This window comes from Sturnus vulgaris, chromosome 1 (genome assembly GCF_052056855.1).
Source record: "Sturnus vulgaris isolate bStuVul1 chromosome 1, bStuVul1.hap1, whole genome shotgun sequence".
NCBI classification, from domain to species: Eukaryota; Metazoa; Chordata; class Aves; order Passeriformes; family Sturnidae; genus Sturnus; species Sturnus vulgaris.
The window spans coordinates 87,684,734-87,712,247 of NC_142243.1; the positions used below are offsets into that span (position 1 = coordinate 87,684,734).

The following is a 27,514-nucleotide window of genomic DNA, read 5'->3' on the forward strand; positions in this document are numbered from 1 at the left end:
GGAAATCTTAGAACTCTTTTCTGAATTAATTCATTTAATGATTTTATATATTCGTTTCAAAGGCTGCTTTGCTGGTGCTTCAGTTTGGCCATAGTTTCACAAATTAGCATCCTGTAAAGAAGGACTCTGGCATAGAAATCTACCTAATGTCATTTGTCCCCTAACTACTGCCATTGTATCTCATTTTCTGTTTGGCATTTTAATAGTTTTCTTTTTTCTAATGTTTCGAAAAACATCCTTGGAGATTTGAATTGTTTTCTCAAGTGTTCCTCAAAAATCCTTTTTTTGGTCTATCCTCTTCTAAGTTTACATTTAACATGATGGTTTTTGTATTTTCCTGTTTTGTAACACCTTTGTGCATGTATAATATATAAATAGATTATGTTAATATATCCCTATAAAACATTCTGTATTGAATAGAATTTATTTTAGATTTTATTGAAGTTCTATCTTTATACCATCAGTTTCATATTCCCTCCATTTGAACACATTTTCAGAATCTACTAATTCTGTTAACCTCGTTTACTTTGCAATTAAAAGTATGCCATATTTTTCTTGTTCTTCTAGTAATTTCTTCTTGAGACATAATCTTGACTTAGTCTGGCTCATCAAAAAGGGGTCACTAAACAGTTATCCTGACAGCAAAAACTATTTTACCCTTTCCTGTCTCAAAGCTTTTTATATAATTCCCTTTTTTGAACCTAAAAGTTAGGTAGAGGATATTTTGTTTTTTTAACTATGGTAACAGATCATTGTCAGATATACATTTACCAGGTTCTTTGTTGCTTGGGATTAAATTTTGCCTTTGCAAATTCTTATTGCTCCAATAAATAGCCTAACATAACGCCATTGTAAGGTCAAAAATTTAAGTCTCTCCATCATTTTTTCTTTTAAAATATATACAGATAATTACCACTGAGAATACCTGAGTTCTACTACTATTGAATATTCTATACTTAAAGTATACATAATTGTTTTCAGCACTATGCAGTCCTTATCACTGTCCTGGCTGAGTGGTCAATTATACCTTACGTAACACCTTTAATTGATTTCATCTAGGTATGGAATTTTATTATGCAATGATTCTGTATTATCAAAGTCTCCTGACTCTTTAATGTTTTTGCTGTATTTTTTTTGCTCTATTTCACTTTGAGTTTTTTCCTTTCCTTTAGGAAAACCCATCCTAAAAGGCGTATCATTCTTCTTGGAGATCTATCATAATCTCTCTCCAGATGTAGCTAGGCCAAGGTTGGTCAGAAGCACTAGTCTAGCTTTCAAAAATTGTTAGAAAAATTTCAAAATGTTTGAATTGACCCATCCATGTAACCAAGGGCAACCACCAAACCCCAGCTGAAATGCAAAGGGTAGATTCACCTGGTTACCTCACTAACGCTGGGCGGCACAGACACACAGGGACACGGGCTCTGCTCGGCTCAGCTCATCCTACAGAGGCTGGGATTCACTGCCTGCCCCAGTGGAATAAAAGGCTTTGGGCATCTCTGAGAGTGTGTTGTGTGTTGTCTCTCCACGGGACTTCTTCCTCTAAAAACAGGCAGCACTAGGCATAATAAATGGAGTTTTCCCATACTGACATCTTTAGCATTCCCAGCTGCAAGGTCACTTGAATGAAACTATTCTCTCCTCCTTGAAATTTTTTTCAGTTTTTACCCTTTTCTCCCAGCAAAATGATAGACATTACTACATGGCTGAACACTGTAAGCCTGTCTGAGACAATACTAAAATCATTGATGATGGGAAATATGACAAGACCGTGCATTGAAGGAAATTGGAGGTGAAATACTGCATTTTACCAGAAATTCTATTGAAATCAGAAGCCTCCCACCATTCTGAACATAAAATGAACTTCAGAGGAACTAGGTACTTTTGGGCAAAAACGTTCAGAACATGTAGAATAATTCTTGGACCACCTCACTGATCTTCTGAAGGAGATGAGGATGCACAACTCCTGGACAATGCATTACAAACTTGCATAAACAGCTGTTGTGTTCTAGATTAAAGCTCCAAAGCTGAGTACTTTCCCTCTGCAGGGGGACAGTAGCCAGCACACTTTTTAGTTGTGCATCTGTCTAAACAAGATTGCTTTCTAAACCTACTTCCATCCACAAGATCTTTTGACAATCAATTTCACTGTTCAGTATGGAAAGGGCGGTCAAAATATGTGTTCATTTGCTTCCTTCTAGTTCTGACATCATGACAAAATTGAATCATCATTCTATATTCAACTTCTCTATGTCTCTCATGACTATCACATTTTCAGTGTTGTGTCTTTTACAAGTTGAGGAGTCTTGGTATGTATAATGTCTCCTTGTTGATTGAGCAGATGGTTCCTGCTTGTCACATTTTTCTGTTCCTTTCCTCAGTCAACTGTATTCATTAGGAGATAACGGGAATCAAAACTGCATGTATGGAAGTTCTCTATCTAACATCCTAGTCCCTGCTTGATTAGCATCAAGCTGGTACTGCCTTAGATCTATCGATTATAACTCCAAAATCTCTTTCCTGAGTGGTAGCAGCTGCTTTACAGCTCATCATTAGGGACTTTCTGGAATTTTTTTCCCCCTCATTACTTTCCTTTACTAAAACAGAATTTATTCTGCTTTTTTATTGGTAATCTTTTTTTATTACAAGAAATCCTCTGCCATCGTTTGCAATCAGCTTCTCTTTTTACCCTTTACACCATTTTCTTTGTGTTCAATCACTTTCTAGATCACTTTTGAACGCACTATGCCCAGCATAAATATCTATTTCTTTTCATTTTGAAAATTAATGTTTTATTCCTGTCTTTTTTTTTTGTCTTATGCTTTAGTCCATTATTAGTTCATGAGAATGCCTTCCTTTTTACTTATGTCAGTTAAAGTCTTTTGGAAAAGACTTTTAAAGCCTTCGCTCCTCCAGATTAGTGTCTTTAGCTGGATCACATTCATTCATCTACACCCTTCTCAGTTTCCTCAAACAATGCCAAGAGATTTGTGGGGCATAAATACTCTGCTTGACTCTCCCATAGTGTATTGTTTTTCTTATATGCCTACTATTTTTATTCTTCAGGATTGGTTTAGCCAGTACATTGTTCAGATTTTCTTCTACAGATTTTCACATCATGTCAGACATTTCTGGAAAGTGATATCTCTGGGACTCCATGAAACCCTTAGAGTTAACATTACACTCTTCTGATATGAAGGCTGACATGAGAAAATGCACATTGCTGGTAAAGTTCAGTATTAGGCTAAAACTCTTGGCTGAATCCCGAGAAATGGTCCCTATACTTCATATTAACTTAGTTCTGAAACAAAGATTTGTTTGAGATACAACTTCTGATGTGCCCCTGTAAAAAAAGATTCTTTCACAGTGAACAGACACAAAAATTAAATTAGCTTCTCTGTTATGGCCTCATTTCCTCCAAGGACTTCTGATGTAGTTTGTTTCAAAAAGATGCCTAGGCTTCTATTTCCACTGCAAAACTCTATTGTTTTCCAGTGGGAGAAATCAAGGAACAGAATATACTGGGGCATTACCCCGTTATGGTCAGAACATACATGCACTCTTGGGTTGTACCTACGTTTGGGACACTGTGCAGGAGAAGAGTGTGTGGCATAAAATGGGAAAGATGGGAAGTTTCATTTATTCTTACTTTATACACACACAGGAGTAAATCTGGTGAAGCAGTTGAATAAAATCAGTATTACAGCTAAGTCCAGACACTCAGAGAAGAACACTCAGTGAAGGAGAAAAAAGTCTGTCTTGAGCAAGAAACTGAGGAAATTATTTTCTGCCAGAAATGAAAGCCTTGCAATAGAGTTCTGCACTCTGCCGGATGAAGACTTTTTAATGAGATGTTTTGTCAAACGGTTCTGATTGATTGAGTCAGACTGAATACAGCCGTGGAACTGTAGCTGCTTCACTGGGATTTTCATCAGAAGGTATTTGGGTGGCACCCAAATAACTTTCACTCAGGGGTTGTACCAATTGCACAGGATGAAGGAAATCTTCATGTTTATCCTTTACTGTCCATACAAGTTGCAAGTGAGTAAGTCCCATTGGGTGAACTTTGACTCATTAATTTCTCTCTCCACACTTAAGTAAATAATTCTTGTTAGGGAGAGAGAATGTTGATATCTATAAACATAGATTTGGGACTGGACAATACGAAAATTCAGCACTGAGAGTGTTACTGATGTGTGGCTTCTGAGAGTGAAAACCAGATATTCGGCAATGCTATGTAGCTCTTCACCATCAAACAAAATTTAATATGAATTATTTAATTTGATCAAAATCCAAGTTCCAACTTCTTAAAAAGAATTGAATATCACTTTACTTTTTATACATCAGCGATCCAGAAACACCACAGAAATTTTTTCTCAGATGTATTCTCCCTCATGAACACATCCTTCCATATTCTGCCTTTCATAGTGTGACGGTCTCAAAGAAGACTTTAAATAGAGACAGTAAACCAGAAGATTGGGCTAGTTCATTAAACTTTCTAACCATACTTTTATCTGAATTTACCTGTCAAAAATCAAAGGATTTTGCAAACAGTGTTTGCAGATGATGTTCCAGTCCAGCCTTCCCAGTTAAACCTGTCCTCTGGTTCTCTTCTGTCTTCTCACTTCCCTGCCATTCTCTCAGGCAGGCCACTTGCTGCATTGCCAGAGCAATTCTACAGGCTGAGTTGAGACATCTTTTAGTTTCCTGTCCAATGAGGCTCTATTGTGCAAGGAGGGGAAAGATCAGAGGAAGGCAGAGGATTTTTGTTTTGGTTTTTGTGGGGTTTGTGGGATTTGGTTTAGTCTTAATGTTTAAAATATACAATTCTGGGATGACATTTTCAGGTCTATTTTCCAAAATCCTCTTAGATGACTAGAGGTAAAATAATTAATTATTTCTTTATCCTAGTTCTATTCTGAGTACAAAAATTCCAGGATGTGATGCTCCAGCTTTGCCTGTGTTACTGCTTGTTTCCCACCCTGATGCAGTATTAGTGCAACTGACAAAATATGGTATGTATCTGTGCTGAGAGATTTGACCTGAGGCTTGTCATCAAGTTCCTGCAGGCTTGATATAATTGACTGTTTGGCTTTGACAATCCTTCCAGCAATTGTGTCAATTAACCCTGGGGACTGAGGGTTCCCCTCTCCAGCACAACACTCAATTTCTCCCCCCTAGGCAAGAACTTAATGGACAATCTGAAAGAGGTTTCTTCCCAAATAGCCTACTGAAACCTCTATTTGAGATGAAGAAGGATTGGGGGACCCACGTGCCATAGATCAACAAACAAGAAAACATTTCTAACAATTTAAGAGCCCTTGATTGTCCAGATGCCAGCTAGCAAGTGAACAGAGTAACACCTATCCACACATTTTCCTCTATCTTGTGGTGTGTTCAGCAATCTTGAGTTGCTAAGGATAAGGGCAAGAAGTTACTCTTTAATTTGAACCCGACTTCCTGGCAAATTAATCTCTGTCAGGTGAATATCAAAACAGAGTAACTTTCTCTTGAATAATCTGAGCACTGCAGCACAAAAAATCCCCAGAGAAATTAAATTACACATGTGATCTATGCAATTCAGGTTATAAAAAGCAATGTAAACACCAAACCTGGAAACCACACATATGAACTAAAGCAGCAAAACAAGCTGTGAACATTTTTGCACTAAATCTTATCTCTATCAAAAGCCTGAGTCAACATATCAAAGAAATCCCATTAGTACCAAAGCAAGAGCCTAGACACAGATCCAGTGAACTACTACTGGATTTTTTGCCTCTGCTTCAGGGATTTTTCTTCCATCTACAAATCACTGTGGATTTGTTTAACAGCAGGAACTGTTTGTTTAAAACCTCAGGTGTGCTTGATATTTTCCTTTTCCAAAATCAGTTATAACCTCTATCTTTCTAAAGAAAAATTAATCCCAAGTGAAAAAAAAAAAAAAAGCACTGGAGATAGAAAAAGGTTGCTTTTTTCCCTATTTATCTCATTCTGTCCTGTTTACTCAAAAAAGTAGAAAAGTTCTGGGAGCCTGCTCTTATGTTTACTTCTTAAGGCTTGGCTTGAAAAAAAATTGTTTTAAAATAAACTAAGACAAAAACTTTCGAGGAGAGTTGAGAGTTTGTGCCATAATCAACCATCTCACTTCTGTTTAAAGCACAAAAGTGTTTTTCACCAGGCTTTCAGCCAAAGATAGCTAGCTCTTATTAATAACATATTCGTACTCTGGGAGAAATCCAGCCTAAGGGTCTGAGCTATAGAGGCACTGGTCACCTGCAGCTCTCATCAACTTCAATGGGAAGTAGATGTCTCTGTAGATCAGAATTTACTGGAACAGAATTTCAGCCTCAGGATAAAATGAGACTTTTTAAAGAAATTTAATTTACAGAGAGAAATATAACTGCTTGGGGTGTTTGCAAGCTGCTATGCAAGAATCTCTCCAAAGGCCCAAGCTAGAGTTTGATGGAGTAATAGCAAGGGCATCTCCTTTTGTGGCTTCAACTCATATCGATTGTTACTCTCCTCAATTCAAAAAAAAAGCAACCAACCAACCAACCAACCAAATAAACCCCAAAACAAAACACCCTCACAACTGGAAATTATTGATTCCAAAAGATACAGGAGGAAAATGAAAACTCCAATGGACTGTCAAGTATAATACAAATAATACGACAGCTTTAGCACCCAGGAATAACCTAGGCTCCTAGGTTATTTTTCCTAGTTTCTTGAATGATCTTTATGTAGCAATAACCCGTGTGAAACAAAATTTTATTTTTTGAATTAAATATATAGAATTCATTGCAGTAGTAAACGAGAAGTATATATGTGCACATAAACACCTGTTCTTGAATCTATCAGGGAAAAGGAATTTAAGTGGACCCTCGTAAGAAAAGAAAGGCAAAAGATTACATGAAGCAAAAGGAACCTAAGTCTCAGAAATCAAAGAGCTAGCAAAACAAAGTTCATTTCAATGTCAACACCTAGATTACTTTCTCAGCAGATAGCTATTTTGGGGATAACAATGATGGGGACTCAACTGTGGTTAGAAACCAAGTTAAAAAACAAGGCAGTGCTCATAGGGCATGCTAAGGATTAGCTTTTCAGAAGTCCTGGACATTCATTTGTTTCTCCTGTAAAACTAATTACTTCTGATTTCTCAAGAGGATATGGACATATTGTTTTCCACTATTTATATCTTGAGGTTTTTTTCTGTCATGTGCCAACTTATACCTTGACTACTTGCAAAATTAGCATATGATATCAGTTAAGCTACTATTAAGCAAAAATGTTGGACATATTTTTTACATGGAGTTTTGAGACTGTTTTCAAAGATAGGAATGGCAAAATTATTTTTAGCCTAAAGTGAAATAAAAGAAAACTGTGATATTTGATTGTTTTCTTTTCTCTGGGATAGATGTCCCTGCTCAGAGCAGGGGTGTTGGAACTAGATGATCTTTAAGGTCCCTTCCAACCCAGACTGTTCTATGATTCCATGATTCTTCAGAGCAGGCCACTGTCCAGTGGGCTGAGGATCTTTGACAATCAGGCTCCTTGTTTTTGTAGCTATTTTCTTGGCCTGTCAAGAGTCCTAGCTAGCCAAATCCTTCCTGAGTCTTGAAGGTACCAGATGCATTGATCTTCCTTCTCTTCTTCGGTTACTGCTGCTGATCTTAGGCAGAAGCTAAGGTATAGCTTTGTATGGAATTACTGCATTGGGTCAGCAGCCTGAATCTGCTTTAGCAATCAGTAATTGTGTTAAATCCACATGAATTTTAATAATATGGAAAAGAAGGATGCATTTTGAAAGCCTTTAAAGGCAAGAGTTTAACACTGTGAGGATTAATGGGTTAGGAATGGTTGATTCAGGCAAACCAATTCATGGCTGATTTAATATCCATATATTTCTCCAACAACCATTTCACCTCTAGAATCTAGATCAAGATTCAACTTTTTTGTTGTTGTTTTTTTAGCCAGAATTTTTGTCAGTTCTTGGTCTATGGCTTCTGTTCTAAAACCAAGTTGAAGAAAAACTTTGGTTTTTGGCAATGGCAAAGTAGGGACTGGAAAATTAGAGCACAAGGCCTGTTCACATGAAAATTTATTTGGGTCATGCTTACAGAATATTTTCTGATTAGGGTTAAAATTGTTAGAAGAAAACACATAGGATCACAGAATTACTAATTTTGGAAAAGACCTCTAGGATCACATGTTGAATCCGATCTATATCTAAACTCTAAGCAGAGCTGCAGATGGGCATTAAAAAAGGTTTGCTCACCTTTTCCTGCTGAAGTTGGTTGCCTTGACAGTGGGGATGACTAAGTCTAGGTCACTCTTTCTCCAGAAACTATTTAAAGCAGAGCAGTATTAAGTGAATAATTAATTGCCAGTAGCCTGGTGGTTAGGGAAGGTAGAACTATGGGGTTAAATATCCTCAGGAGGGGGAAGGAAGAAACTTGTGGTTCTATCTGTTTTTTGGCTCCTAATCCACTTTCAGCACTGTCACAGGGGAGTTTTTGTGAGCTTCTAAGTTGTCAATGTCTTTACTGATTTGGCAAGGACCTAATCTGAAAAGTCAGTTCATATCAAGTCCTGTCTGTAATAACTCTCAAGCAGTACTGTGAGTAGCTTGTTCCCTGTTATCTTCTCCCAACAAACAGTAAACTCAACCAGCATGACAAGTTTGCCGTCATTATTGCAATTACAGAATACCTCTATTTAATTCATATTAAACTTTGTGCCATGGTGCTAGAACACCCTGCTCACTACACTTAACCTAAGGACATCAGTACATGAAGGCCTGGTGGTAACAAGCAAACAAAGCACCAAGATTTTTATACAAATGAGCTACATTTTTGTACATCTATAAGGGATATAGTACACCAGCTATGTAGCAGTGCAGTCAATATTCTACTAGGGAAGAGAGGCAGCATGGTAAACCTGGTAAAGGTGCAATGGAAAGATGAGAGAGAAGCAGGAGTTTTACAGAAACTCCTCAGCTCACACCTGTTATATGACTTCAGGCTATTCATTTCTGCCCTTTTCCTTCTTTCTTGGTCACTGAAGGATGTACAGTTTTAGGGATCCCAACCAATTTGTTAAGCATTTGTGCAGTGCCTAGATAGGGACACCCAGTTTGTGCCTGGAGTGTCTCAATCCTTAGTGCAAACGCAGCAATTAATAAGCCTTCTGTTTGTCTGTTTTCTAGCCCAAAGATTGTCTACTCTGACTTTTTGCTCTGCTCTGTCAGCCTGAAGCCTAAATTATGAATTTTGAGCCATGTAACTTTTCCTATTAGAGAGAAAACTGTATCACCAGCCCCTGCGATTTCAGAAGGCCCTGAATGTAATCATCTCCAGTAATTAGATCTAAGGACAGAACACTTGGGAATCTGCAATTCATGAAACTTTCAATATGTTACAAATCATAATTTACCCAGCTTTTAAAATGATGGCATTATCAAATGTGTATTAATTTATTTTAAAGGCTTCATTGGGCCTTTAATTTAAGAAGAGCAACAAAATAATCCATTGCTCACCTGGTGGTCTATCACGGGTACTTGCTAAGGGACACAGGGACTTCTATAGTAACATAGGGAAGGATAATGACAAGAAAGCAAAAGCATTTGAACACAATAATTAGCAGAATTTTCTTATAGATTGGTAACTTTACATCTGTTAACTCCAGCATCCAAGGTGCAAACTCTACGTGCCTAATGTGGCCTGGGCACTTCCATGACTACCCTCTCCTGTGGAGTCACTGGTGGGTACAGCAAGGCACATCTTTGGGGACAATCAGTCCAATGTTGCTCTTTGCTATCAATTCACCTCTTTTTGTGAAACTTTGAGAAGGCAATTCCATTATCAAAGCTCCTTCGGTCAAGCTTAGCCAGCAGATTCAAGAAGTAAGGAGGGCAGTAGGATCAGATATGTATGCATTATGCATGAAGTGTCATTGCAAAAGCTGCAATTTTTACAAATTTTACAAAGTAATAATGAGACAAAATAAGAGGGCAAAGAATAAGAAAAGTTTGAAGATGTCTTCTGGAAAGCATATCACAGATGCCTTTGTAACTAGAAGGTTATGCTCAATATCACTTAAGCTCCATGATGGTTCTCTGAGTTTGCAGACTGTTAAGATTTTGTATTTTTACTTTTTTTTTAATACTACAGGATCAAGTGCCTGGAGGGTATACTCTAATCCTATAAACTATGGGGAGAAAGGAGGCTTTTGAACAGATATTGTGAATTCTTTATCTTTCCAGTTCTTGATATCGGAAAAAATTTCATTATTTTTAAGGATTTGTCTTGGTAGAAGACAAGAGTTTATAACTATCAACCATACAATAAACGGTTTTACTCTACACTAACAATATTAACAGAGTAAATAAGAACAATGTGTTAAAACACATTTTTATTTCAGATACATACATATTTCAGAAAACATCTATTTTTTTTTCAAATAGTTCAATGGAAAACAAATACTAAACAGTAAAACTGATGTTACTGAAGTTCCAAAGAAAGAGAATGGAAATAAATATTGGTGTGAGTTATAGTGCTAAATTATTTTGCCAATAATAGATTTATTTTTCCCTATCTTCCTGTAAGGTACATAAGTTGTTTTTTTTATTTTTCAATTCCATTTATTCATTAAGTTTAGGTCAATGTTTAATAAAATGAAAGTCAGGAAATCCTGAGAGAACTGGAGAGAGAGCAAAGCTGGATTTTTGATTTTAGGGGTGGTGTTTTCTCCAATAAACTAAAGAGAAATGAAGGATGAGATCTATCAACTAAAAATGTGGAACAAGATAGGAACCAAATTTTTTAGTTGATGTTGCCTTTATTGAAGAACTTCACGTGACCAAAATGTATGTAGAGAAACTTAAATGTTGTAAATAAATAAAAGAAGAATTTAATCATAAGTAATAAAGGGAAAATAATGATCCGTAATTTTAACTGAATTTTAGATTCTCTGTGAAGAGACCTAAACATAAGCCTAAGAACCACATTTTTCACTTTTCTGAAACAATGACAATGTACAAACTAAAACCATTGGTAGTGCATCCTTTGGCTTTGCAAAATAGAAGAACAAAGTGAAGTATTAAGACTTATTTATTTGAAATATTGTGTATTTTAATGTTTCATGTTATTTTGTGCATCAAAATCTCTGCAGAGCTTGCAGGGCAAAGAAATTGATATTTGCAAAGAGATTTCCAGAGCATTTTTAAACAAAACCAGTCTTCTTTACAACATCTTGAAACAAGCTTCATTACAGATACATTTAATTAGGATATCTCACATTAAATTAAGTATTTAATTTGTATTTGTCATGGTTTAATTCCGATGTCATCTCAACCCCACACAGTCACTTCTTCACTCACTGGTGGGGTGGTGAGGAGAACTGGAGAAGTGATAAAATTCACAGGTTGAGATAAAGACAGTTTAATAAGTAAAGCAAAAGCAGCATACATAAGCAAAGCAAAACAAGGAATTCATGCCCCCCTTCCCATGGGCAGGCAGGTGTCCAGCCATCCCCATGGAAGCATGGCTCCAACACACGTAATGGTGACTCGAGAAGACAAACACCATTACTCCAGGCCTATTATTCATCACTCTCCATAATTCTTCCCCCAGCTTTACACCCTAGCCATGTTGCCATAGAGTAGGCTATGGGGTCAGCTGGGATCAGCTGATGTGGCTGTGTCCCCTCCCAGCTCCTTGTGAACCACGGCCTCCTTGCTGGTGGGGTGGGGTGAGAACCAGAGAAGGTCTTGGCTCAGTGCAAGCACTGCTCGGTTACAGTGAAAACTTCCCTGAAATATCAACACTGTTTTCAGTACAAATCAAAACCACCTACTGCCAAGCAAATTAACTCCACCCCAGTCAAAACCAGCACAGCATTAGATTTATGTTTTGCTTAATAATGAGACAAATCATAAGCTAAAGGGGAGTTCCTAGAACATAAACGAGTAGCAGAAAAAACCTTGTTTAAAAGATTCTTTCCAAACCTATCACTTCTAAAGTTCAAATCTCCCTTTGGTCTACAGTGATTTTATTTATTTATTTATTTACAAGTAATAAGCAAAACTTAAACCAAAAATTTATTATTATTTATTTCCCAGCACGAAAACCGTGATTTACCTAAGTGTAGGAGAGTATTGAAGATCCTAAACTCTAAACAACAGAGAAGTTTTAAGTTTTCATGAACACAAAGCAGAAAAAATAATATTATATCAATATTTGCGAAAAACTAGATGTTAAAAACAATTAATGAAGACAATTGTGAGTAAAACTTGTGCAATACTGTGTAATATTTCTTCAGTAACTAAAAAATTAGTAACTTCAGAACTAAAGAGGCATCAGAAAAGTGAAAAAAGAATGAACGGAAATGTGTCTTGAGTATCTTTTGACAAGTGGCATAAAGAAAACAAGAAATAAAAATGAAAAGATGAAAGCTAACCTACTTTAGAAATAGTTATGGAAGCTTGCTCTTCTTTATTTATTTTTTAAGAGTTGTTTAAACTGCTTATTTATAATTGAGCCTTTCAAATACACATGATTTGTTAGAGTAATATGTACTTCAGCTTTGTCTTTCTGTCTTCAGACTGACTGCTATTTGAAGGCCTTATTTTATATGGCTGGACTAATGCTATTGCACAAATTGCCACCTTTTGAAGGCTGTGATTTTAACCTGCCTGAACAACTGCCACTTTAGCACCACAATAAAATAAACAAAAAACACCTTTCATATAACAACCCTCTTCCTTTCAGGAGGAATAATGAAACAAAGCAAAATAAAAAGGCACAACCATCCCTTTTCACAGAGGAGTCATGCATTGGGGACATCTCCTCCCCTCTCACCTTCCAGAGTTTCAGAACTGCTGCAGCACTGTTCCCCCTGAGCATGCCCTGTCCTCCCCCTGGGCTCTGCAGTTCTCTGTCACCAAAGCCAACCTCTGTGGGGGCTTCCAACACCCACTCCCACTCCCCCTCCCCACTTGCACTGGGGCTCCTCTTCTGCCCCCCCTGCCCTGCCCAGCTTTCCAGGGTGCCATGGAGCTTCCTCCTCTTTTCTCTCACTGTCTCCTCACTGGAGGCAGGGGACACTTCCTTCAATAAAATGGTCCCTGAATGAGAACACATGAAGGGATTGGATAGTTCAGGTGATTCCCTGGAGTGCAGGATTGCATATCTACACTGGGTATGTGCATATCCAAGATATTGGGGTAAAAGCTGTTGTCTTCAGTACTCTCGGATGTCCAGACCATGTCTGCCTAGCTGTGAGGTTTTGAGTTTATGTTGTAATTACCCAGTCAGCTAACCAATTTTAACTTGGCAAAAGATCTTACATCTCAATTCTTGCTGTTCATACAAAGGTCACTTTTTAAAAATATTCATCAAAATTTCAGTCCCCCTAACCTACAGGAGTAGATGTTTAATTAAGTAGCTTTGACTAATAGCCAGCTATCTTCAGCATGGATGTCTAGTTTCACTGTCTTGTCTGGTCTAATGGAGATGGTCAGCCGAAGTTATTCCTTGACAGAACAATTTTTATTTCGACTACTGAGTTCTCTTTCGTTTTTCATTCAATTGCATCCTATAAAATCAGGCTAATTCTAAGCTAAAACAGCAAGAACTGTTTTGTGCACATGACAGCTCTTATTTAGTTAATAAAAAGTTCTCATCATGTAGAAAAGATCCAGAGGAAAGGAAAGTCTTGAATGGGATGCAGAACTCGATCCTCATCCAGATACAGAGTTGTCCTTGCTACTGTTGACTGAGGGGGGAGTAGAGTAGGGAAACTTGGAGCTGTATATTTATGCTGAGTTCGTTCTGTAAATAAACAGGATTTCCGTCTCCAGGATCTTACATGTTACAGCATAAGTATACCATTTCTTATTAAAAATATTCTTAGAAGCTGCCTTCAGATGATAGAGTTTAGTTATTCTCTCTCCTAGTTCGGACTTCAATCCACTGAAGAAAACACCAAACATTTCCTACCTACCTGCTGTTTAACCATTTGGACTACAACATATTGCAATTTGATTCTATGACATTAATGAAGTGGTCAGGTTAGAGCTCTGCAAGGGTCATAATGTCAGTTACAATTCATCACTTAATATACCTACAAATCTGAATAAACAGAGCCTGAAGTACAATGAAAAATCCTTTAGAAAAACACATGAGGGTATTTACTTCTTACTTTGCCCAGTAGGCTAGGATGAGCTGCAGTTTGTTGTTACAAAAGTGCTCTGAGGCTTTGCCCTTCTTGCTACAGAGCAGTGTCTTGAACCATCAGCTCCAGCTGATGATCTGTATGCTATGTAACCAGGGGTGGGAAAGGAAGAGCTCCTACAAAGAGAGCCCTTAATGCTGAAGATCTCAGATTTTATTCCAAAGTTTCACCTGGGAACACATGAAAATGTCAGAACAATAAACTGGCTTCTCTCTGCTCTTTATCATAGACACAGCATTGCCTTCCCAAGGCCCTTATTTGCTTCTGCCTTGCTCTGGCCACAAGCAGCTGCTGCTGAACAGCAATGCTCACAGGCTTTTGAACTCAAAGGTTAAGTCCATCATTCAAGTTGTTCTTCTGCAATTAGCAATGGGGTGTACTGGTTGCTCACCCCAAGTCAGGGTTTAAACCATATAAGGCGTACAATGTTTCAGGTTTAGACACGGCAAAGATAAAATTCTTTACTCAGAGGTAATGAGATGGTAATTTGAAAGGAAGTACTTCATTATTATTAGTCAGATAAGGAGAAAAGTCTATCTTAACTCCTTAGGAATTTGCCTAGAAACCGCCTAGCAATACGAAATTTCATTTTATTAGTGCAACCTATGGAAAAGCTTAACTTGTTCCTATCCTCCAAAATTTAAGCCTTGTATTTTAAAGTTTTAGAGAATTGAAGCATTATTTAGCTGGTGAACATCTGACTGGAAGATATTAGGCAGTTTCAAGACAAATATTTTTGAAAATTAGACAGAAGTCAATTATTTTTTAAGCAACATCCCAGCAGCCAAAAGAGTTTAGCACCTGCATCCTCCTGGGGAGGAATTTAAGTATCTGGGTTGTCACAAATACCAGGCGCTCATGAAGGTACTTAACAATGAAACATTAGTATCCAGCAGATTTTCATTGCTCTCTTGAGTACTGATATTGCAGTGCTACCATTTCAATGGGAAAAAAGAAACCAAAACAAACTAGAAAATTATACCTAGCCTGAAAATTTCAGATACGGTGCCAAACACATTGGGAAATCCAGCCCTAGTCATGAGTAGGGCACAGCAGATGTTAAAGTGCTACTGCAGCAGAGGGTTAGTGCAGCTGGGACTGTTCTGGAACATCTGTAAAGCAAAATACAGAAAAGAAGATTATACTGATATGTCATCTAATGCAGCTTAAAAATAAATAACTACATAAATAAATAACCTTTTGGGCTCCAAGCCCTCGCTTAGGTCCTGAACAAAAGTACCTCTATCTTTTCTTATGCATTTCTGTCTCAACACTCCTTCGACAGTCCTTTCATAACAGACCATTCTGTCTTTTTTGTTTTGCATCAAAAAAAAAGTATAAAGGAGAAAAATGCAACTATATTTAACTTCAGTACTGTCCATCAGCCACGCACAAGCATAAGTAAGTATTTCAACTAGTAAACCACTTCGCTGCTAGAGCAGGCTGGCAGGGGAGCGCTAACGCACAGTGCTGCGTGATGCTGCGGCGCGGGCAGCCACAGACGGGACTAGAGGCTGCTCGGCCGGCCCTGCCCGCGCCCGGGGCGGGTCCGCAGGTGTGCGCGGCGGTGCCCGCCCGGCCCCGGCACCGCGGGGAGAGCGCCCATCGCCGCACCGGGCCGCAGCGCGCAGCTCGCGTCCCGAACCGACGCCCCTAACACCGCCAAAAGTTTCGGCCGCCGGCGTGCGGGGCCGACCCCCAGCGCGCCCGCCTCTCCCTGCTTTCCCCCCCCCGACAGCTCTCGCCGTGCCCGGAGCGCGGCCGCGGCGGGGCCCTGCGGCAGGAGCGGGCGGCCCCCGCCCCGCACACCCCCGGGCGGCGGCGGGGGCGGGCAGGGCCGCGGCACTGCCGCCCCCCGGCGGGCACCGAGTCCCCTCCCCGCGCCGCGCCCTGCGCCCGGCCCGCACCCGCGGCGCGGAGACACGCAGGCAGCGAGGCAGGGAGCGCCCCGTCCTGCCCCGCCGGCCCCGGGGACGGGGCGCCCGGCCGCCATGTGACAGCAGCGGGGCCCGTGGCGGAGCCCGTCCCCGGGGCGGCGGGGCCGCGCCGGCTGGGGCCGCACCGGCTGTGGCCGCCGCGCTGCGCTGCGGGCTCGGCAGGGCTGCGGAGGCGAGCGGGCAGCAACAAGCCGCCGCCGGCCGCCCGCCCGCGGCCCCGCCATGGGAGCCGGGCGCGGGGCGAGGCTCTCCGCCCCGAACCGCCGCCGGGGCTGAGCGCGGCGCCAGCGCAGGTACGGAGAGAGGGAGGGAGGCACGGAGGCGTCGCGCCGGGCCACCGGGGAGCCGGCCCGGCTGGGGAAGGGGCTGACCCGGTTCCCTCCCCGCTCTACCGGGAGGGGGTCGGGCGGAGCCACCCGGCCCTCCGGAAAGTTTGGGCGGGCGGCGCGGAGCCCCGGCTCCCCCGCGGCGGCCGGGCCGGGCAGCGCTGCCGGGCGGGCGGAGCGCGGTGCCCCGCGGTGCCATCGCCGAGGGCTGGGGAGGCGGGCGGGTAGACACAGAGGCTTTTAAATGGCTTTGGGGAGCGCTACCGCGGAGGTGGGGTCGTGCCGGGAGGCTGCAGCGGCATTGCTTGTCGTGGCCGGAGTAGTGTATGTATTTTGGCTTGGGTTTTTTTTTTTTTCTCCGCTTTGGCGTGCAGTGTTTCAGGGAGAGGAGCCGGGAGCGCAGCCGAACTCCTGGAGGATGTGGGTTAAATGAGCCTCGGCTGCGGAAACTCGGAGCGGCTCTACCTTGTCTTTCCAACACGGGCGAGGAAGAGGTGGTGTTGTGTGCTGGTTTGGGTAGTTCGGAAGGGAGGTAGTTTGTGTTTGCTCGCTTTAGTGTGCTTGGTTTTAGTTGTCTGTAACAGAAACGTGCTCGCTGGTACGTAATTAAACAAAACCCAAACCAGCGTACTTCAGACTGAGTAAGAGGTTAATGAAAATCATCGTGTGTGCAGACAGTGAATAGCACTCAAATGGGTAATTTCTATTCCGGACCCTGCTGGATTTTGGGGAGCTCCATCTAATTCATCGGGTGTCCGTCCTCTTCACGTGTTGTCATTTGAAAGTTAAAAATAACCCCCTAAGCGCTCTGAGTTTTGCCTGCACCTGCCTTTACAAACGCTGACTCCCCGGAGTTCTGCGTGGTGCTGTCTTGGAGCCGAAGATGCCCGGTCCGTGTCCAGAGCCCTGCTATTTATAAGACTTGGCAGAGCGGGGGAGGAGGAGGAGGGATGCAGCAGCAGGCTGTTTGCCTTTTGCATAAACTACCGAGGCAGGTTGCATATTGTTTGAGATGTTGCATCGGTGGAGGCGAGGCGGGGTGCGGGGGGGAAGAAGTGCAGAAGCTGAAGTATTCCTAATCCTTCTTTTCCTAGGGACTGTGGCTTTATGAAGCGCTTCCCTCCGATGTGAATGCAGTGTCCCCTGTGGGATGCAGTAGGTGATGCCCAGCTCTACTGCAATGGCAATTGGAGCTCTCTCTAGTTCTCTTCTCGTTACCTGCTGCCTCATGGTTGCCCTCTGTAGCTCCACCGTACCCATACAAAAACTGGCCAAGACTCAAGACAAACAGGAGATAAAGGCGAGCCAGGAAAAGAGGGATCACACGTCTACAAGGGACAGCCAGACAGGTCCAGGGAAAATGAATGAGATCGGCAGGAGCGGGAGGGAGGAGGGTAGCAGGGACTGGAAGAGCAAAGGAAACAGGAACTACTCGAACAAGGAGTCTTGGACTAAGCAAAAGCAGGCTTGGAACAGCCAGGGGACAAGCAGTAAATCTGGGAGCATTCAAGTGCAAGAGCAAAGGGATGCTGCTCCTGAGGAACCTCAGGTGGCTGAAGATTCATCTCTCCCAGCATCTGTTGCGAGCGTCACTCCCGAGCCTCCGGAGGAGTACGCCTATCCGGACTACCGGGGGAAAGGCTGCGTGGACGAGAGCGGCTTCGTCTACGCCATCGGGGAGAAGTTCGCGCCGGGCCCCTCCGCCTGCCCGTGCCTCTGCACTGAGGAGGGCCCGCTATGTATCCAGCCCGAGTGCCCCAGGCTCCACCCTCGCTGCATCCATGTGGACACCACGCAGTGCTGCCCGCAGTGCAAGGAGAGGAAGAACTACTGCGAGTTCCGAGGGAAAACCTACCAGACCCTAGAGGAGTTCATGGTAAGGAATGAAGCCAAAAGTCATTTTGTGGGTTATTCTCTTGTTTAAAGTGATGTTATGATCTTTAACTTTCTCAGAGAGTGTTCTGGGTCTCCCCCTCCTCTTTTCATTTTTGTGTTAATATTACTTCTGCGGTCCTGTAAAATATTCCCCTTAAACATGACCTTTCTTGCTCTATGGTACTCTAACATTTTTAAATGAGGGTGCTGATCTTTATTAATTCCTTTGGTATTTACAGTAAAAAATGCTACTTGGATGGATGCTACTCAGTGGTGTTATGGATTTTGTGAATATTTTCAGCAATACATTTGTTTCCTTATTTAACTATTAACTGTTAAACTTCTGCCTTTTAGGGATCAAGAAGGGTTTTGTGAGATGACTTCTATTCTTAGTAATCAGTCCGTGATGATCCCTTCTTTTTAATAGTAATTTCTTTTCCTTTTTTAGCTACTTAAGTAGTGCTGCCAAGGTTGCATAATGTTTGCTTTCTGCGAATGACTACAGGCCTTCTTTTTAATAATAGCATGGCTTGTAGTCTAGATTGCAGTGATACCTAAAGAAAGGACTTGAAAAGCTTCATGTTCAAGGAAATCCTTTTAGACTAGGGTCTTTTTAGCATTGCTATGCATGGTTGTTATCATTGAAAATGCAAGGTGTTACAGTGCACTCAAAAGTTTTGGAGTTGGGGCCAGTTTTCTGGTTTACCTTGTTTTTTTTCCATTTAGTATTTTACTGTGGTTGAGACCTGTGAGCGGGCTCTAAGAATGGCTTGTGAGTGACTGACAGGGCTGTTCCAAAACCCATCTCTGAATACACAGGAGAGTTTCATGCTGAATATATTGAGCGGAGTATGAAATATAATTCAGGGTTCTGGAAACTGATCTCCTCTCAGGATGGAGAAAAAGAAAATGCATTTTTGAAGGCTGAAAGTTAGTTGCCACATTTGCTCTCACATTCCTGAAAACTTAACTTTGGCTCATAATGTCTTTCCATGTTCTTCAATTTAAGAGAAAATAAATAACAGAGCAGAACTACTTTCTCCATAGTAAGTAAGAGCATTGTCATTTGCTCTTCTTTTTTCAGTAGGCAGTAATTTTCAGAGCTCTGGTGAATTGCAAGGTATGGCAGAAAACATTATATCATCCTTCCTTTTTCCATGTCACCCTCACGGGTTGCATTCAATGTCAGGGTAGCAGTTTTCTACTTAAGAGCGAGCAGCTACCTTAACAGCAGCTAGTTGCTGTGACCTTTTCAGAGATGCCTTGTGAGATCCTTTCTTTCCCAGCAAGCTTAATTCTTGAGGTCTGGCCAAAAGATGAACTTCTCCACACTTTCTCCATAGTTCAGTGTTTTAAAGGCTTCTCCCCGCTTTTCATTCACACTCTCCTACAGAGTTTCACTTCTTAGCCTTTTTCTGTAGCGGTGTTGTATTAATGACTGTAAAACAAGCCTAAAATACTGTGTGAAATGTGTACTGAGCATAGAACTTTAATGTTCACTGGTACATTTGAATATGGCTGACGACAGCCTTGGTAAAAATGGAGTGTTGAACAGTAACATTTACAGAAATGTTGTGAAAAGATTTTGGGTTTCAGCTTTCTTTTTTAACTCCATTCAGCTTTTAGCCCTTGTCTCCATACCTTCCTCTTAATGACACATTGGTTCCCTTACTGCTTTGTTTTACCCAGCTTTGGAAACACAAGTGAGAAGGGATGTCTGCTCAGGACAAGCAATGAAAGTTATTGACTGCAGCCTGATTATTTTCCTATGTGAGAACATAAGTTGGGCTTCAGTGATGGTTCCAGTGTTGTGAACACAAGCTGTAAATGCAGCTGTTTGCCCAGGCCACTGCAATCAGTGGAGTTGTCTGGCAACACAAGGGGCAGATGTAGTCAGGTTGCTGTTGCTCTGTGGAAGCAACTGCAAAATGCAAGCAGCTGCACAGTTTCAAAGGTAATTTTGTGAGTTTAAAGTTGATGGTCTTAGAGAGGTCACTAATATGCTATCTCTTGATTAAGGTCAGGGAAGGAGTTATAAATGGATAGTGATTTTTCTCTGCGTCTGCACCTGCTATTTGTGGCAAAGAGTACCAGACATCACTGAAGGAAGAAAAAGGTGACCTCCTGACACTTAAGTGATATTTTTTGCACAAACATGTATATATATGTGTGTAATTATGCATGCAAGTTTGTAAGTCTGCTTATATAAAATTCCTATATGATTTGGCATGGCAAAGAATTGCCCTGACTGGAGCCAGAAGCTGAGTGTGCCAGGGAATTTGAGGTTTGATGTGTTTCTTCTTTGATTTGCAGTCTGTCGTTCTGGCTTTGCTTGGGTGTGCATGTATGCATGCACGTCTGTGTTTTCAAAAAGACATGGATGTCAGCACAGCTTGGGTGTAGGGAAAGAATGAAGCCTCATAAAGCTGTTTCCATCATGACCACTCTGGTCACCTGTGTGATCACAACATCTGCTTGAGTGGAACTGGTAGCAAAATCTTTATTTGGTGAAATGCAATGAGTGTTAAAGTTCTGCACTGAAGCTGGAGATTTCTAAAGCATATGATCCAAATCTTCCAAGTAAAATTTGAAAATGAAGGCTGACGTATAAAGTCTTGCAAGAACCAGAAATTATCTTTGGAAGTGCAATGTTTTGGAAAATACCTATAATTTTGAAAGCTGTTGCTCTGTGTCTTTTAGCATTTTCTTTGCAAATGGTATTTTTATGTGGGTAAGTTACTTGGAAATATGGAAGTTAACAAAGCCAAATGAGTTTTGAAAGATCTATGGTATTTTGAAGACACACAGGAATAAAAGCATGGCTGGTATGTTTATTATTGTCAGTATAGCCCCCATTCATGTTCTCTTTAGTTGTGTCACTGGCAAGAAAATATTAGTAAAAACACCATCACAAAACAAAATAAATTTGGGATTATGACAGATTTTTTTTTTTAATTTAAGTGTTTTCAAGGCTTAAGGGACCAAGTGTAGATTGTATATCTGCTATTCATCCAGCTTTTTCGTTGGTTTTGTTTTGATGTCTTTTTTGTTTGTGGTTAAAGCTGGGCATGTGGTAGGGGAAAGCTCAAATTATTTTGGAATACAAATGATTTGTCATTTCTTAATTATGATAATTTACCTTAAGCTGCTGGATAGACTTAGTACCCATACTAAGTTCCAGCTTTCTTCACACCTCATTAGTAGAAAACTTAGCAGTTTACACAGTTGTGCATTTGTTCTTTTACAGTGCCTGCAACTCCTATACCTCTACTCATAAACTTCCCTTTAAACAACCCTAAAGAACTAGGGGTTTTTGCCATCTGTAGTCTATTTTCTAGAGATTTTATGGCTGCCTGGTGAATACACAAGACTTCTGTTGCCTCTTGTTGCCTTCCTGCAGGTTTTTCATAGGCAGAGCTGCTGCTGCTCTAGAGTTAGCAGCTTCATCTGTAGACCATGGAGACATGCTATCATTAGTCGTCAGAGAGGGATTGATAAGTGGTATTATTTCCAGTCTGGCCTGGTTATGTCAGAAGTGCTGAGCATGAGTGCTGCTGGGCTGGTCGATCCCTGCAGGAACAAGTGGGATGCTCCTTGCATTGACTGCCACTAGGAACTGCGCTGCAGGGAATGCGCTTGCACTGCATGAGTAGAGAGGGGAAATGAAGGACCAAATGTGTCTTTTCATTCTGATTTATTTAGCTGCTGTTACATACAGGCACTGTCTTATTGTCTCTCTCTCTCTAGTGATAATTATATCTCCAAGTATTGAGCTGCTGTTAAGGTGCAGAAAGTGGGGGGTTTCTACAGTTCCTGCTGTATCCTGACGATCAGTAAAAAGCAATGTGCTATTGTTTAGTCCAAAGATGAACAGATAATGACTGACACTGATACCATGTTAGCAGCCACCGTGGTTTACTTTCATGCCTGAAAAGAGCTTTGTAGAAATAAGCTCGTGGAGACCTTCCTTGTTGCTGCTGCCATTACTCAGGTTGGTGGGTTGTACAGATGACAGTACTTACCAAGGGTGTACTATAAGTATTCCCCTGAAGTCCCATGATCTATTACACTAGAAGTGTCTTCATTACTGCAGTATCACATTATCAGTGCACTCTGTTCATGAAAGATGTAGCCTTCAGGTGTATGTGCTGTATAGGACAGAAATGTGTATCATGAATCATCATTATTAGATAAGAATTAGATTGGTTTTGTTTCTTAATCAATAGTAAATGAATCATTTTTCTGAGAATTTCAGCATTTGATAAATTTGGAAATCTAGTAAATCTATACGATTATAATATGCTTAAATTTTGTGGGGGAGATATTTTAGGGATAATATCTGTGTGCTGCTTTGTTTCCTGATTGTCATCAGATACTCTAGTTTTTACACCACTTTAAATATTGAATGACAGCTACTGAGCAGTGTCCTGGACTAAGGAATGTCTGTTGTGGTAGCTACTGATCTCATTCAACTTTTATGGTTGGCAAATTTGCATCTTTTTCAAGTCATGGCAAAAAGTGTTAAATTTGATTGAAAGCTGTAGGTTTGCCTTGTTGATCGTGATCCTTGGAACTGGGTGCTGCTATCTTTTGTCAAGTAGGATTATATATTTTATAATATTTTTATATGGAAAATAATATTTTAAAAATAAGTCCTCCTTAAAAACCATGTTTTTTATCATCTAGTAAGTATTGTTTCTGGATATAACTCTAGAAGGAAGGATTCTTATTATTGACTTAATACTTAGGAGCTCAGGTTTGCTGACACTCAAAACTTCACATGTGATTCAAGTGATTACTTGAAATACCTGAGCCTTTCAACTCTGAGCACTGGATCAGAAACCTCCTCATCTGCTGACACTCCAGCTCTAGAAGTGAAAGGGACAGTTTAAAAACAATTACAGGACAAAGTTGTCCCGAAGTCTGTAATAAAGATCTTCTGCACGAGGCTCTCAGCCTCTGTGTGGGACTTCATAAACATATGCCGTGGTGTTACCCTTGGTAGAGTGTAAAGCAAAGAGAAAACACAAAGTGAGTAGCTAGCAAAGGAAACCTGAAATAAATAATAGTAATAAAAGCAGAAAGCAGCACAGCAGGAGACCCTATTTAGGTTTTCTAAGCAGAGGGGAGGGCATGAAAGATATGTGAGTGCATAAGCAAATAACAGCCTTGGCAGGTGGGAAGTAGCAAAGCATGAATGAGCATTTAGTTGGAGATGATGCTTTGCACGTTTGAACTTTGGAAGTGAGAAGGAGGTGAGGCAAGCAAGCAGAGAATGGATTTGAGAAAAAAATGTGATAGGCTGCCTTAAAAATAGGGAGAAGAAGCAGATGATCTGCAAGTTAGACATCTGGGTGATTCTTCATAGTGAATAATTATTTTCCTTTTTAGATTTTATTTTTTTCTGCTTTTATTGGAGAAGTGCAATGGGGGATTGTCTGCATCAGCTTGAATCTGGAATGAAAAAGGATCCATAAAAAGAACAACCTCCTTCTTAAGTAGATCAGTAATCTGCACAGATTATACATTTAGAGGATCACTAATAATAACGTTCAGCTGCATTTTCATCCTGTGTTCTGAGCATGGGTACCCATGTGGTTTTATGGAGTGCAGCAATGAGATTTGCTACAGTATAGCATTTATTGCTCTTCACATCCTTGCTTCCCTCTATCTTGTCTGGTGTGAGGATGTCAGGAATGCTGGGGACAGCTGGAATTGTACATGTGGCAAATGCAGACATTTCAAAGTCCATTTTTTACTAAAGAGAGTCTTGCTACTCTTTTGTTTGAAATTAATTTCTTTGAAGTAGATCTTTCAAGTAACTGCCTCGTGGTATTCCTATTCTGTCTGAGTTCTTCAAACCTAGTAACATTTCACTAGGTATAAAGGATTGCTTGTATTTTCCTTCACCCCTTTCTTTGAATTTCAACTTTCTTGAAGAAAATTACAGGTATTAGAGGAATTGTCCAAAAACAACCTCTGGGAAATACCTGAATTCAAAAAGATGAGGTTTTTTTCCTGACCTCTTTGAAAAATACAATTTTCAATAAAATGTAACTTTCTACTACCAAAATACTTTCAAACCTGAAAAAATTACAGTAGAGATTTCCATTAAAGGAAGTTTCAAACTTCATTTAGCCAAACTTTTCTTCTTAAAATCTCTAAATTATTTTTTGAACCTCTAATAGAACTAAACTAGATTATGAAATTAATTTTCTGGAAGCTCATTAGAAATTCAGTGAGGTAATTTTTTTTTATTTGTATTAAAAGTCTTCACTGTTCTTGTTTTCAGCATCCCTTCTGACTTTCTCATTTGGTGTGTAGGTTCAGAGAAGAACCTGTTTTGTTTTGATTTTCTTTTCCTGCTGTAGTTCTGTAATTTTGCAGGAGCCCAGTCTTGCTCTCTGCATGGTCACAAAACCCATTTGTTTTAGAGTGGGGAGGAAGAAGATGTGAAGGAAAGGACATTGCAGATGGGCAGGTGGGCACTGCGCACGGCAGGGCGCATTGAGCGAAGGAGTTAAAGGGTGACTGTGTTTGTGTTTCAGGTTTCTCCGTGCGAGAGGTGTCGCTGTGAAGCCAACGGCGAAGTGCTGTGCACGGTCTCAGCCTGTCCCCAGACCGAGTGTGTGGATCCCGTCTATGAGCCTGACCAGTGCTGTCCCATCTGCAAAAATGGTGAGTGAGGGCTGCAAAACTAGGAGGAGAGATCCATGCTGCTCTGTTCTGCTTTTGAGAAATAATGCAGGTATTTTTCTTCTTCCTCGAATGGAGATGAAGAAGAGTTATGTGTGGATGGTGTAATCCTGTTGTGAGGAAGCAGATCTCTCTTCACTGGGGTGGACTTAATTATGGGGACTCAATCACCTATGGGGATTTTTGTGACCCGAGAGACAATTAGGATGTTAACACCAGCTCTTCATATGTCTCTTGGATATATAATTTGCACAAAATCATTGTGGCTGTGTTTTATATAGGCACACAAAATGGAACTAAGACTCTTCATATTATCCACCTTTCAACATGAGCAGGAAAAGCTACTTTTGTTCTCCATTCATATTTGTTTCCCTTTCAGATATTCTTTTTTTTTGTCTTTTTTTTTTTTCGTTCCTGAAGGCTAATCAAATGTACCTTATTGAGCTCATCTAATTTTCATAACTAAATGAATTAAACTCCCAAGTTTAATTGAATATTTTTTGTAGCTAAATTAGACAGAAAGTCTCTCTACTCCAGCAAGGGCTTGCATTAGATCAAAGTCTTAGTCTATTTAGAGGAAAGAAATTACATGACATAGTAACTCATCACTTATAAAGAAGAAATGATAATTTATTAATAGAAATGAAAGCTGCAAAATCGCAAATGAAATTGTATTTAAAATTAAAAAAGACGTTTAAAAATACTCAGATAATATGCACACATCTCTTATTTCTCTTGAATAGGTAGGTTTCATTACATTAGCTAAAACAACCTGCTTAAATTTGTGGGAAAGTTGGGGGAGGAGAGAGTGTACAGCATATGGTTCCCGCAAATTCAACAGTAGATGATAAGGGATTGTTAATTGCATTGGAGGAGTTTCATTTGTATGGATATAAAAGTAATTGCTTCACATCCCTTAATTGGTTGTTAGAACCCTGAAGGAATTTATTCTTGGCTGTACAGCTTAAGGGCACTCTTGTTTCTGGAGATGAGGACAGGCATTTTTCGAGGCATTTAGGGACAGTTTCTGAGAAAGTCAGAATTTGGAAGCTGGTGATGTCATATTGAGCTAGTCCGAAGAATCTTTTAGCACTTGTTTGATGGCAAGAACATTGCTGACATTGTGTGTGACATGCTCTGCTGCAGCTCCTCTGGTCAAAGTGACTTTAGCTGGCAAAAGGTCTGTTTTCAGTATCAGGGATGGAGTTACAAGCAGAATAGTTAAGACTATAGTCTTTCCCACTGAATTTGTCCAGTGATCTTAACAGCATTTGAAGCTGGGTTGTCCTTCCATCAGCACACATTCTCCCACAAGCAGCAACATAATGCACAGTAGTGGCAATCTCCTGTTGATGGCTCACTTTTGGATTAAGGTGGTGTAGCAGTGCAGGGCTTGGCTTGGCTGTTCATATACATTCCCTGACACTTTCCCAGAAATGAGGAGAAGTTACCAAAAATTGTACATGAAACATACCTTTTGTTGTGAGGAAGCTGCCTTTTCAGAGCTGTTAAAGCTGTATTACCTGAGTTTTACCAGCAAGGAAAGGATGATCTTGTCCTCAGCCTCTGAATCCCCAATATTAGTTGCATATTTTGCCCATATAACCATGAGCTGGCATCTTTGGCCTAGTTTCAGACCAAGGTGACCACAGCTGCCTGCTTCTAGTAAGCTGTACTGTCACTTCTCTGCATGTCAGAGAACCAGCAGTGGCTTTCCTTGTTAGCTCTTAGATGAAGAAGAAAACCATTAGCAATAACAAGACCAAGATAGCTCAGAAGCAGCCCAACTTTTCTGGTTCAGCAGTTTCAGTAAAAGATCACAAAGAAATTTCTGAGGAAACATCTCCATCTGGAGAGTGCATTTAAAAAAAAAAAAAAGGACTGTTTGCTTTTAGAGCTTATTTTAAAGTATGTTACCCATGCAGTTTTCTAGGAACTTCAGTGAATTTCTGAATGTTTTTAATTAGATTGGAGCAAAAACCTACTGAGCAGGAAAACCTAACCTGCCTCATCCTCTCATTTTCAAGCCTGCTTGAACAAATGTGCTGTGAATGTGAGTTGGAGAAATAATCATTGTGTTGTGCTTCAGGGTTGATAGTTACAGCGATGACATCAATGACATCATGTTAGTGCCACAAAAGAGCTTTGGGTGATGTACGGGGAGCTCAACCATTTAGCCTGAATGGTGGGAAAGGTGGTTGGTGGAAAGCATCCAAGTGAGGTAACTGCCATCATGATCTGCAGTAGAGCAAGAAGGGGTGGGAGGTGGAGTTTGGGTTCTCTACATTTACTAGCATTTGTGTGTTGAAAATGCACACAATCAAACTGATTTCCCTCCCTTTCCTGCCACTTCTTAACATACAACACTTTCCCAACTTGCCTGGTGGAAGATTGCTGGCAGTGATCCAACAGTGAGAGCTGAGTGACTGCCTCTGTCACTGGTAAGAA

At 40.6% G+C, this 27,514-nt stretch overlaps 1 protein-coding gene and 1 long non-coding RNA gene across 5 annotated transcripts in view; one reads left to right on the top strand and one right to left on the bottom strand.

Moving 5' to 3' along the window:
* Positions 1–10,816: 10,816 nt before the first annotated feature.
* Positions 10,817–15,739, bottom strand: LOC148225343 (uncharacterized). 3 transcript variants are annotated; one of them, XR_015805986.1, is made up of 3 exons: positions 15,430–15,738; positions 15,215–15,344; positions 10,817–11,809 (listed from the first exon to the last, which is right to left on the bottom strand). It is a non-coding gene; the product is annotated as an uncharacterized LOC148225343 (long non-coding RNA). The 3 variants fall into 3 exon arrangements; XR_015805985.1 differs by having other exon boundaries at positions 15,473–15,736; XR_015805982.1 differs by having other exon boundaries at positions 15,215–15,739.
* Positions 15,740–16,408: 669 nt separating this feature from the next.
* VWC2 (von Willebrand factor C domain containing 2) overlaps positions 16,409–27,514 on the top strand; it is a 53,346-nt gene continuing 42,240 nt past the window's right edge. The window contains exons 1-3 of one of the 2 annotated variants that reach the window (XM_014872298.2): positions 16,409–16,462; positions 17,590–18,371; positions 24,919–25,048. In XM_014872298.2, coding sequence (XP_014727784.1) covers positions 17,658–18,371; positions 24,919–25,048 — 844 coding nt within the window. In that variant the 5' untranslated portion in view covers positions 16,409–16,462; positions 17,590–17,657. Of the gene's footprint in view, positions 16,463–16,652; positions 16,820–17,589; positions 18,372–24,918; positions 25,049–27,514 lie in introns of those variants that run through there. The other variant, XM_088171282.1, reaches the window with a different exon arrangement.